Source organism: Macaca nemestrina, chromosome 1, assembly GCF_043159975.1.
Source record: "Macaca nemestrina isolate mMacNem1 chromosome 1, mMacNem.hap1, whole genome shotgun sequence".
Taxonomy (NCBI): Eukaryota; Metazoa; Chordata; class Mammalia; order Primates; family Cercopithecidae; genus Macaca; species Macaca nemestrina.
Window position 1 is genome coordinate 163,490,997 of NC_092125.1, and position 12,654 is coordinate 163,503,650.

The following is a 12,654-nucleotide window of genomic DNA, read 5'->3' on the forward strand; positions in this document are numbered from 1 at the left end:
ACAAGGATTCTTAAAAGTAGAAGAGAGAAGCAGAAGAGGAGGTCAGCATAATAGGATATAAGAAGAACCACTGTTGCTAACTTAAGATGGAGGAAGAAGGCCTTGAAGCAAGGAATATGAGGTGGCTACTAGAAGTTGGAAAGGGCAAGGAAACAGATTCTTTTTTAGAAAAAGGAATACAGGCTGGGGGCGGTGGCTCACAACTGTAATCCCAGCACTTTGGGAGGCTGAGGTGGGTGGATCAGAAGGTCAGGAGATCAAGACTATACTGGCCAAGATGGTGAAACCCCGTATCTACTAAAAATACAACAATTAGCTGGTCATGGTAAAGTTCCATGGTGGTGTGTGCCTGTAATCCCAGCTACTCAGGGGACTGAGGCAGGAGAATCAGTTGAACCAGGGAGTTGGAGGTTGCAGTGAGCCAAGATGGTGCCACTGCACTCCAGCCTGACAACTAGAGCTAGACTCCGTCTGGAAAAAAAAAAAAAAAGAAAAAGAAAAGGAAAAAGGAATGCAGACCTGCCAAACCCCTGATTTTAGCCCAATGAGACCCACTGCAGACTTCTGAACTACAAAACTGTAATATAAGTTTGTGTGTTTTAAGCTACTAAGTTTGTGGTAATTTGTTAAAGCAACCATAGAAAACTGAAAACTGCTCATAAATTGGGCATAAAATAATTTATTCTGGTAAATTATATATTAATGATTGGAATCATATTTTTAGTTTCTTTGCAATCTTGTACTAAGGAACAGTCTTTGGGCAATTATTGTGTCTGTTATCAGGCTTAGGATGGACTCTGCACAAAAGGCCTGGCCATAGTTTATTACACACAGTGTCTTACTCATTTTTATATCCCCATCACTTAGTACAATGACTGCCGCAGAGTAGAAGCACAGTAACAGTTTGGGGGATAAATGAATACATTTGTAGTGATTAGATCTAGACCCAGGGATTGCTACTGGTTATGTATTACCAATTTATGTTCATGATCTTTCATGTGATAAAAGTGGAGTGCTTGACTAAAGAAATAGGTTTGGATATTTAATGTCCATTGGCCTCACCTGGAGGGCTTGGTGAACCAGATTGCTGGGCTTCACTCTCAGAATTTATGATTCATAGGTTTGGGTTGAGCCTGGAAATTTGCGTTTCTAACAAGTTCCTGGGTTAGGGTGATGTTGCTATTCTGGGGACCACACTTTGGGGCATTTTACGCCTCTGTCCCTCTCAGATGTCTTCTCAGGGGACAAACTAGCTCTGCATGTTCTCCAAGAACTATCTGCTTTTCTTTTTGTAGCCAACCACTGCATCCTTAGGGGTTATACTCTACAGGCCTGGCTAACATAATTTAGTAGTTTTCCTAAGCTTCGTTCTTCCAATCCCCAGCCTTGTTGCCTCAGAAAATGATGGTTCACTTAGTTCCTCTCATTGTAAGAGTAATACAGGACAATAAAATCAAACATTAAAAATATCTAAAAAATGAAATGGAGAAGTTTAAAATATGACAAATTCTTTTCAATTCTTCTATTATTGACAGGAACTTGTAATTTCTCACTCCATTCTGAGGTGGTTACTCTCTTGGGAATTACCCTCAACACATACTGCTCCCATAAAAATACTTTCAACATACATATATTACTGTACTTACCATACTATTTTGTAATTTTTGTTTATCTTGTCCACTAGATCGAGTTCATCTTCTGTCTTTGTGTCTTACTTACAGTAGTACCTACCAGTTTATGTGTGATGGATAATGTAGAATGAAGGAACAAATGAATAACCAAATGAACTCTAGTTTTTTACTTTTATTTCTAAGAGACAGGCTCATCAACTTTTCCAACCCCTTCTAAATCTGGAGAGGCAGAGTGATCAGTGCCTATTTGCTTCAAAGGGATAAATTGAAGTTCTGAAGACTTCGTTCTAGGTGACACTCGTTCAACTAAATCACCTATCATGCCCTCCAAACTCACCAAATGAATACATTTGAAAATTTCTGTCTTTTTTTTTTTTGAGAGGGAGTCTTGCTCTGTTGCCCAGGCTGGAGTGCAGTGGTGCGATCTCGGCTCACTGCAAGCTCCGCCTCCTGGGTTCACGCCATTCTCCTGCCTCAGACTCCTGAGTAGCTGGGACTACAGGCGCCCGCCACCACACCCGGCTAAGTTTTTGTGTTTTTAGTAGAGACGGGGTTTCACTGTGTTTAGCCAGGATGGTCTCGATCTCCTGACCTCGTGATCCTCCCGCCTCGGCCTCCCAAAGTGCTGGGATTACAGGCATGAGCCACCACGCCCGGCCAAAAATTTCTTAAAACGATATCTCCGTGGTGGGGCGCGGTGGCTCACGCCTGTGGCGGGCCTGGTAGTACCAGCTACTCAGGAGGCTGAGGCAGGAGAATGGCGTGAACCTGGGAGGCGGAGCTTGCAGTGAGCTGAGATCGTGCCACTGCACTCCAGCCTGGGCAACAGAGTGAGACTCCGTCTCAAAAAAAAAAAAAAAGGAAAAAGAAATCTCCGTTTTTGCTTATGTGATTGACCTCTTATTTGGCTATGTTCTTGTCAGTCACTTGTACAACTTTTTTTTTTCTCTCTCTGGAAACTTACAGGATCTTCTGTTCATTGCCATTGTTTGAAATTTTCTGGTAATTAACTTTGGTGTGGTTCTTATGTATTGTGTTTGGCACTTATGTGGCCCTTTCAATTTGAAATGTTGATGTTTTTAAAAATTATGTAGTTTTTTTTTTTTAATGAAAAAGACAGTAAATGCACATGGTAAAAAAAACAGTCAACCAATATGCAAAGATATATAATGAAAGGAAATCTCTCTTACAACAGTCTTCTCCCCAGAGACAATAGACTCTCTCCTTATATTCTCCTTGATGCTAATTATTAAAAGGAGCTCTTTGGAAGTTGTTGAGAATACCCTATCTCATTATATGATCATGGTAGTATACATAGATATTTTTAAAACAATGCTGGATTTTGTTGCTGGTTTAATACTGTCTCTCTGCTTATCTAATTTTGGCACTGTATTGCATATTATTTAAAGTAACTTAACCAAACTGCTAGGGGAGTAGTACTGCTACTAGAGCATTAACTTGATGTTAATACTTTCCTTGATGTCCTTTCATTTCTGTTTGATATTCTGTCATTTATTCTGTGCTACTTCTGTGAATAAAGTATTCATATGATACTTGCATGAGAAACAATAATAGCTTTATCATTATTGGCTAATGAATAACTGATGAGCTCAATGCAAGAGGAATATACTTAGTAATATTCAACAGATGTTTATTGAATGCCTACTGGGCTGAAGCAAGATCAGTTATACCACTAATTTTTTGTTTTCTTTTGGCATGCCTTCTGCTTTTATGTGTTAATGCTGGGACTGTTTCATTGTTTTCACATTGTTGAAAAGTGATAGTCTTATTTTACTTCTCTATTGTTCAAGTCTTTTTTGCAAAAATAACACAAAGCCATTTCTTTTAAAATGTGTATTTTAAAAAATATAATACCATAAACAGTCTCTGGAGATTAGTAAGGTGGTTGATGGTGTGTGAATGTGTGAGTATGCAGCATGTTAGGAAAATATGTATAAAAAATAAAGTATGCATTTGCGAAGAAAAAAGTCTTAACATATAAAATGTACCGGAGACTTACCCAATTATGCAGATTGTCAAATTTTAAGTGATTGAGGATAATCAATTTTGTTGTCTCCTAAACTGAAAAGCCTATGCTTATTTGGTAGACATTTGGGGGAAATAATGGTTTTCCTTCATTAATAAAGTTCTTCTAGTGGACCATATTATTTTCCTTAAGAGGAAGGATTGCTTGTTATTTGTTTCTTCTATAGAACCATAGTTATTCTATGAAGGTTCTTTCTTACTGCTAAATTTCCTTTCGGTAGGATTCATTAAACAGTTTTGAAGCCATGCTACGGTAACTTTATTTTCTATTAATTAAATATTAAATTCCAAATTGAGATTTGAGCCATTGGAAATAAAGCATATGACTAATGGCATTCTCACCAATAATATCTAGAAATCACATACACTGTTTTAATATATTATCAAGAATTTTAACAATGACTCTATAGTATTAACATTGGGTTCATATAACTTTTCTTTTGCTAGATGATGGACCTAGCCAAAGTGAATCTGCTGCTGAGACTGCCATGACACTACCAAGTGAATCCAGAGTCAATATACATGCCATCATTACATTAAAAATATTGGACTATAGGTATGTAATTTATTATTATTATTATTATTGTAGAGATAGGGTCTCACTGTGTTGCCCAGGCTGGACTTGAGCTTCTTGGGCTCAAGCCATTCTCCTGTTTTAGCCTCCCAAAGTGCTAGGATTATAGGCTTGAGCTACCATGCTTGGCCTAATTTATTATTTTTTTAAACACTACCAAACACATAGGAAAGTTTTCAGAAAGAAATCCTTCAGAAAAAAGGACAATTGATGAGGAAAAATTCATCAGAGTACTTGACTTAGAATAATAGTAATTGCAAAACCCCATGATGAAATAGAAGGATATTAAAAGTATAGTAAAAATAGAAGGATATTAAAAGTATAAATGACCTTCAGTGTCCTTTCCTTCTGCAGTTTGTGTTTTACTATGCTTGAGAGAGAGATGGTTTTGTTAATAGTGATATTTTTATAATGGGAACCGGGCGCGGTGGCTCACGCCTGTAATCCCAGCACTTTGGGAGGCCGAGGCGGGCGGATCACGAGGTCAGGAGATCGAGACCATCCTGGCTAACACGGTGAAACCCCGTCTCTACTAAAAATGCAAAAAATTAGCCGGGCGAGGCAGCGGGCGCCTGTAGTCCCAGCTACTCGGGAGGCTGAGGCAGGAGAATGGCGTGAACCCGGGAGGCGGAGCTTGCAGTGAGCCGAGATCGCTCCATTGCACCCCAGCCTGGGCGACTAAGCGAGACTCTGTCTCCAAAAAAAAAAAAAAAAAAGAATGACCATATTGATAATAAAGTTCTCTGACTCAGTAACCAGCATCCAGAGAGAATTTCATATTGGTGGGTGTCTATGTTAGTAAGTAAGAAGCTAGAATCATTTGGTTAATGAAAACCTTGACCAGCAGGCAAAGCTTGAGCGGTTGTTCCCTGCTAATTTATCTGAACATAAGTCAAATAATGTATCATAGTAATAATGTGCTATGGTAGCAAATATTCCAAAACTGAAAAAATTACAAGTTAGTATATAAATTGAGACAAAGCCAAAAAAATTTTAAATATTTTTTATGGAAGTATATTAAATTGGGAAAAGAAGATACCTATGCAGAAATTGAAGGTAGTTGTCAGGTATCCTTTCAGTACCGTCTAAGGCAACAACAACAAAAACATAAGCAATACTGTCAAAATTTTTGTAGCAATTGGTTCATTTATGGGTATTGTAGTGAAAATACAAAAGAATATATACTAAAGTCAGATAAGTGACTAGATTTATTCAAGAATCTGCACAGCCAACATCAGTGTATGGTCTTTTATCCTTAATGTATCAGTAGGCACTATCTTCTTAGCAGTCAGGATACAGTCTCCATTTCACATTTGTTGTGTTTCATTTATATTGTTCTCACCTCTTGCCTGCCACTCTTAGAAATCACTACTCTAAGCTAAATTTCTTTTGCCACACTAACACAGGTAGCACTCTTCTGTACTTACATTTGACTCCTTCTTACAGCATGGCAACTTAGCCTTTTTTTTTTTTTTTTTTTTTTTTTTGAGGCAGGGTCTTGCTCTGTTGCCCAGGCTGGAGTACAGTGGCGTTATCTCGGCTCACTGTAACCTCCACCTCCTGGCTCAAGCGATCCCCCCACCTCAGCCTCCCAAGTAGCTGCAACTGCTGCACGCTATCATGCCCAGCTAATTTTTTAATTTTTTGTAGAGATGGGGCCTCTCTATGTTACCCAGGCTGTTCTTGAACTCCTGAGCTCAAGTGATCCTCCTGCCTTAGCTTCTCAAAGTGCTGGGATTACAGGCATGAGCCACCATGCCTGGCCAATTTAGCATATCTTATCTTCCAAATAATACACCCATTTATTCAGTATTTTTGGAGTCTACTAAGTATCAAATTCTGTGCTAGGTATCATAAATAAACTGATTGATGAGACAGACTTCAGTCCTGCCTTAGGCTTTTTTAGCTTAGAATTTCTTTTATGCCTGGCTTCTGCCTTCCATTCCCTCCTACAGATATATCATTTATTGAGTCTCTATTCTAAGGGGACCTAGGGCGTTGTACTAGGTACATATGCTGTTGCTTTTAATCATGCAGACAATCTATAAAGCAGTATTGGTCCAATTTTATTTGGGATAACCATTTCTACTTCTTAAAGGCACAGATATCACAAAAGCATAATCTTAGGTTGCTTTGATTCTAAATGTATTGGAATTTGTTTTTCTTAAAGACTAACAGGAAAGGAGTATCCTATTTAAAATATAAATTCTCAATCTCAAGGCATAAATGCTTTCAACTAAAATTTTTAAATAGCATGAATCTTTTAAGTCTGACTAGCATGACTCAGTTCCCCATGAACTTGAGCATTTGTGATTGAAGAGATGAAAATGCTGCATCTACACAGAAGAAATTCTAAAGCAGAAGTAGAAGGCCTAATAACTGTGAAATGTAGGCTGTCTTTTCACATATTTGTATTACAACGCATTTCTTATACAATTCTTCCATATTATATATTATATGTGATGTTTTTTCTGTTCATACAGTCATTCATTTGGCATTCCGTTGAAGTTTCTTGTAGGTGGATGACATTGTGTTAAGCACTAATAATTTTTGGTTTTTTTGAGATGGAGTCTCGTCCTATTGCCCAGGCTGGAGTGTAGTGTAGTGGCGCAATCTTGGCTCACTGCAAGTTCCGCCTCCTGGGTTCACGCCATTCTCCTGCCTCAGCCTCCTGAGTAGCTGGGACTACAGGCACCCGCCACAGCGCCCGGCTAATTTTTTGTATTTTTAGTAGAGACGGGGTTTTGATTTCCTGACCTTGTGATCCGCCCGCCTCGGCCTCCCAAAGTACTGGGATTACAGGCGTGAGCCACCATGCCCGGCCAAGCACTAATAATTTTAAAAGAAGAATGTAAGGATAATGGCTAATTATAACATTAAAAAAAAAAAAACCAGTTAAATCTGCAAATGTTAGAGTTCTAAATAGTAGTCCTGCTTATCCACAGTTTCACTTTCTGCAATTTGGGTTACTTGTGATCAGCTGCAGTCTGAAAATATTAAATGGAAAATTCCAGATGTAAACAATTTATAAGTTTTAAATTGCGCACATTCTGAGTAGCATCATGGAATTTTATGCCATCCCTCTCCGAGTTGCCCAGGACATGAATCATCCCTTTGTCAGCATATCCATGCTGTATATGCTACCCATCCTTAGTCACTTAGTAGTCATCTTGTTATCAGATTGAAAAAAATATGGTATATACTATATAGGATTTGGTCCTCTCAGAAGATTCTGGCATCCCCGGGGGGTCTGGATAAAGGGGAACTACTGTATTTTCATTTAAGATTAAATTTGTATTTTATTGAAAACGTTACTGAAAATTTTAATAAAATGGAAATTTATTTATATTTACATTTGAAAACATGTGGCATAAATAACAATAAATAGTCCTTCAGATTCTAATGTCACAGAACTGAGATACAGGGGAGGTAAGTTACAAAGCTCATTAATGGTAGAAATAGGAATAGTTTAATCTCAGTCCTCTGCTCTGTCTACCTTGTCACATACTAAAGGAGAGAGAAATTGGTTTAGGTTACTAAACTAAAACTAATTTTAAACTTATTAGACTAATTTGATTTTAGTATAATGTTGAACTTTTAAAAATAATTATTATCTTGCAGAAATTATATACCCAAACAAATTTGACAGAAAACTCCTTTTATAGATTTTTAAGATGGGGCAACAACTAGGTTTTGAAATTATAGACTTAATTCTACTTAGAGGTAAAGGAATGGGCTCCATTTACTATATGACTTGTAGATATCTTAGACTCCGAAGATAAATATCTATTTTTGTTCACATTGAGTATATGAATGCCCAGAAAATGTGGCACAATATGTTCTAACACAATATGTTGTCTGAATTCTTAACAGTGAACCTTTTATGGCTTGGTAGATTATGTGGCATTTATTACAAAATTTTATAATCAATGGCTTTGAAAAATTTCATAAAATCTTTAAATACCTTTAAAAATGAAGAGTAATAATCCTATCTTTTTTGACTTAAGAATGGTTCGTTTTTTAAAACCATTTTTCATTTAGTGATAAACAAGCAACTTTGATTCCTGATGAGGTGTTTAATGCAGTAAAAAGCAACATCATCACTTCTATTAACTTCAGTAAGAATCAACTATGTGAAATTCCAAAAAGGTAAGAACTATTTATGATGTCATGTCTATAGGTTGTGACTCATTCTGTTGTTTTTCCATCTTGATTGCAATCAAAATTATTTTTATTGGTTTTTAAATTTAAAACTATATGTAAAAATTTTTACATTATTAATATTAGAGGGATTTAGCAAAATGTCATTAAATATTTACTCACACAATTTTATCATTTGTTCTGAGAGGTATAGAGGTTTTACAAAGTTTTGTTTCTTTTTCTTTTATATTTAAACTTGGAAAATGGGTATAAGAATTATTAAAAACATTGTTATTTTTCCCATATAATGAAATATAGGGAATATATATATATATAGCGCCATACAATGAAATGAAGTATTAGGGAAAAGTATTAAAAGACTGTCTAACATCAGGTCCATATGGATTAATAGGAATTTCCATTTGGGGCTTTATGTTAATAAAGCCTAGAATTTTTCCACTGATAAGAAAAGCAAAATTAACTGAAGCCTGTTAATATTTTTCTCCTAGAAAAGGATTCTTCACATGCAGTCATTTGCTTTATACTTTGTACTGTTTAATACATTTTTGTTGTTAATTATAGCAAAATCTTTAGATTATGAGAAACAATTAATTTAGTATATTGTTGAACTTTAAAAAACATTTGTTATCTAGCAGTAAACTATATACCCAAAGAAAGCTGACAGATAATCTAGCAGTTAAAACAACCCAGTGTGAGACAGGATAGGATACTGATAAGGAACTTGAGCAATAGAGTCAATTGCTTATACCATATGCCAGACCTGCTGTGTAGTTTTTGGACAGGTTAACTAGCTGTTCTTAGGTTTCTCACCTGTGAAATAGGGATAATAATGGTGCCTATTTATAAGAATTAAACTAAATGACACAATCCACACAAAGCATTCAGCTAGAGCCTAATGCTTTTATGCACGTAAATACTTAAAAGGAAAAAAAAAGGTGATGTCGTGGAGGAGAGTGATGTGATGAATTGAGGAAGTTGAATGACTTTCATCTGACTATCATAATTTTTTTAGATGTTTAAAACTTTTAAAAAATGAGACAAACTATAATTTGCTTTCTATTTCACAGAGCATAGTTTAGGGAATATAGATCTTAAAAGATGACAAATTTAAGATAGTCCATGGCAGAAGGGATCTCTAGTCTGTCTTCTCGTTCTCTCTTGTTTTAAAGGACTGAGAGGATATTTGATAGAATCGAGCATTTAGATTTGCTCTCAGATAGGACAGGTTTGCTTTTGGGGGGGTCCTGGAATAAATAAGTTAATTGGGAATAAAGATAGACTTAAGAGACATTAGTTATGATTTACTACCTCATTTTATCTATCTGACTCTTCTTTTGCAAAACAATGTCATTCTGTTGACACAGCTATTGTATCACATTTTGAGCAACTTAGAATGTCAAGAAAATAAGACATGCCTTATTACGGGGACATGTTGCTTTAAAAAAGCCATGCTTTTCTCTAGAAAGTTCCCAAACCACTTACCCTTTGTAAAAAAATTTTAATTAACAATTCATACTTTTCACCAAAGATTATAAAAATAATACATATTCATAAAATTTTGGGATAAAGGAATATATCAGTTGTAGTTTCATCACTGATTTACTCTGTTAACTTTGTGGCATACTGCGTATTTTATTTCAAGCTATTCTCCATTTGGAGTCATACATGCAATATATATCTTTTTTTTTTTTTTTTTTTTTGAGACAGGATCTCACTGCCCTGACTGGAGTTCACTGGCACAATCACGGCTCAGTGCAGCCTTAACCTCTCAGGCTAAAGTGATCGTCCCACCTCAGCCTCCCTAGTGGCTGGGACTACAGGCATATGCCACTGCAGCCTGCTAATTTTTGTAGAGACCAGGTTTTGCCATGTTGCCCAGGCTAGTCTCAAACTCTTGAGCTCAACTGATCCACTTGCCTTGGCCTCCCAAAGTGCTAGGATTACAGGTGTGAGCCACCGTGCTTGGCCATAATTTGTATCTTGACTGATTTATTTGTCATAAGTATTTTTCTGTTTATAAACAATACTTTAAAAATGTAATTTCACTATATACTATAAGGTTGATTATGACAATAAGGGAAACATATTGTTTTTCTAGGCCAGATTTCCAGAAAAATTATTAAGTCAGAGTTTGACTCTTGATATATCAAAAAAAGTTTTATCAGTTACACATTGAAACTCACTTTCTTTCACTACATCTTTTTCAGCACAGCATTTTATATCCTTTCTTTTTTTTTTCTTTGCTAATGTGATATAGACTAAGTTGTACAACTTTCATTTGGTTTTCTTTTCTTTTGTTTTTGAGACAGAGTTTTTCTCTTGTTGCCCAGGCTGGAGTATAGTAGCGTGATCTCAGCTCACTATAACCTCCGCCTCCCAGGCTCAAGCAATTCTCTTGCCTCAACCTCCCGAGTAGCTGGGATTACAGGTGCCCGCCACCATGCCTGGCTAATTTTTTGTGTTTTTAGTAGAGGTGGAGTTTCACCATGTTGGCCAGGCTGGTCTTGAACTCCTGACCTCAAGTAATCCACCTGCCTCAGCCTCCTAAAGTGATGAGATTACAGGTGTGAGCCACTGCACCCAGCCAACTTTCATTTGTTAGTAAATCATATTAATAACAGGATTAAAACTATAAACCTTGATTAGGCTTACTTACAAATGTTTAATTCTTCCTCTTTAAGTTTTAAACTAAAGCTCCTTAGTGGTGATACACCACTTTTGTAGTAGAAAACTACTGTGTTACAGATGTCTGTGTAACAGTTTGTCTTATTGATTCAAGTTATTAACAGAATAAAGTATAAACATTTTCTAGATTTGATTTTTCTCCTTCGTGCCATAGTTGGTTTAAATGCAAAATAAATAGTTTTTTAAGTGAAACTTTAATGTACATCTAAAGCCAAATAGAAACTTTTGGACAGATAAGAGTGAGCCTTTTTTAAAAAATTATTTTTATTAGTTACATATCCAAACTCATTAATGTTCCTGTGAAAAAGTAAAAGGTACAAAAAGTCATAATTAGCAGAAGTTAAATATAGGAATTTCCTCCTTTGATCTGCTTACAGTTTTGAAGTTCTGACAGTGAATTCAAGTGCTAACATTTAAAAATTATTTTTGTTTCAGGATGGTAGAACTGAAGGAAATGGTTTCTGATGTCAATCTCAGTTTTAATAAACTTTCCTTTATATCCTTGGAGTTATGTATGCTTCAAAAACTGACTTTTTTAGATCTCAGGTATTTATTGATACTATTGCTTGACTTTTTAAAAAGTTGTAACTTGTCTTTGAGTTTTGCCTAACTTATTCCTTTTGCCTCATATTTTCCTAGGTATGTATGGAAACTGGCCTTTATTTATTAACAATAGTTTAGGAGAATCCTAAAATAGTGTTTAGGAAACCCAAGAACGAATTTAGGAAGAATACTGTAATCAGACATTTATCATTTGTAAGCAATTTACAAGTTATGTGATAAGACAAAATTACTGAAAATATTAACCCATTCTAAGCAAAATTACAAATAACACATGAAGAGTATTTTCTTCACATTGTTTCTTTTCTGAAAGTAAATAGCATAAAACCAGCTGAGTGGGTTATTTAACACAACTTAATGCAGACAATAACTGGAGAAAAGTACAGAGAATATAGATATAGAAAAAGAATATAGATTGTACTGTAGAAAGTATGACTTTTACATATTAGGCTTGACTTCTGAACACAAAGAAATAGGTTAGAGAAAAGTATTTATTTGTAATAGGTAGTCATCTAGTTGGGAATAATTTTCTCACAGGTATTTTCATTATTAGTAGTTATATTGGCTTTAAAATCCTTTTATCTTTTTGTTAACTTTTCTTCTAACATTGCTCCCAGATCATTCCAACAGTAAATAAGATTTTCTTTATTGCCATGTTTCATTGTAAGAGCTAAAAAAAAAATAGTCATTGTGTAGATTTAAATTCTAAACTTAGGAATAGATTTGCCTTATACCTATGGAGAAGAAAACTCCAAATCTCTTAATAGAACTCTTTAACTTCCTGGTTCATTTTTAAAATAATTTTTAAATTCCTCTTAGAGTAGAATTTCATGTCTGTATCATATGTATTAACACCAATAAAATATTTATTTTATGTGGTATTATAGACATGGGGGAAATATTAAAGACCCCACTTTGAAGGAGTTAGTTTACAATGTTTACCACGTAATCACTATTAAACCTATAAAGAATTCATTGCATTATCAATTGGTTGCA

The 12,654-nt window shown here is 35.5% G+C and overlaps 1 protein-coding gene across 3 annotated transcripts in view; it reads left to right on the top strand.

The window, feature by feature from the left end:
• Window positions 1-12,654, top strand: part of LOC105498381 (leucine rich repeat containing 40) — a 64,047-nt gene that overhangs the window by 44,794 nt on the left and 6,599 nt on the right. For 2 of the 3 annotated variants that reach the window (XM_071091287.1, XM_071091286.1), the window contains exons 10-12: window positions 4,125-4,233; window positions 8,293-8,400; window positions 11,533-11,643. In XM_071091287.1, the coding sequence (XP_070947388.1) occupies window positions 4,125-4,233; window positions 8,293-8,400; window positions 11,533-11,643 (328 nt within the window). The remainder of the gene's footprint in view (window positions 1-4,124; window positions 4,234-8,292; window positions 8,401-11,532; window positions 11,644-12,654) is intronic. The other variant, XM_071091294.1, reaches the window with a different exon arrangement.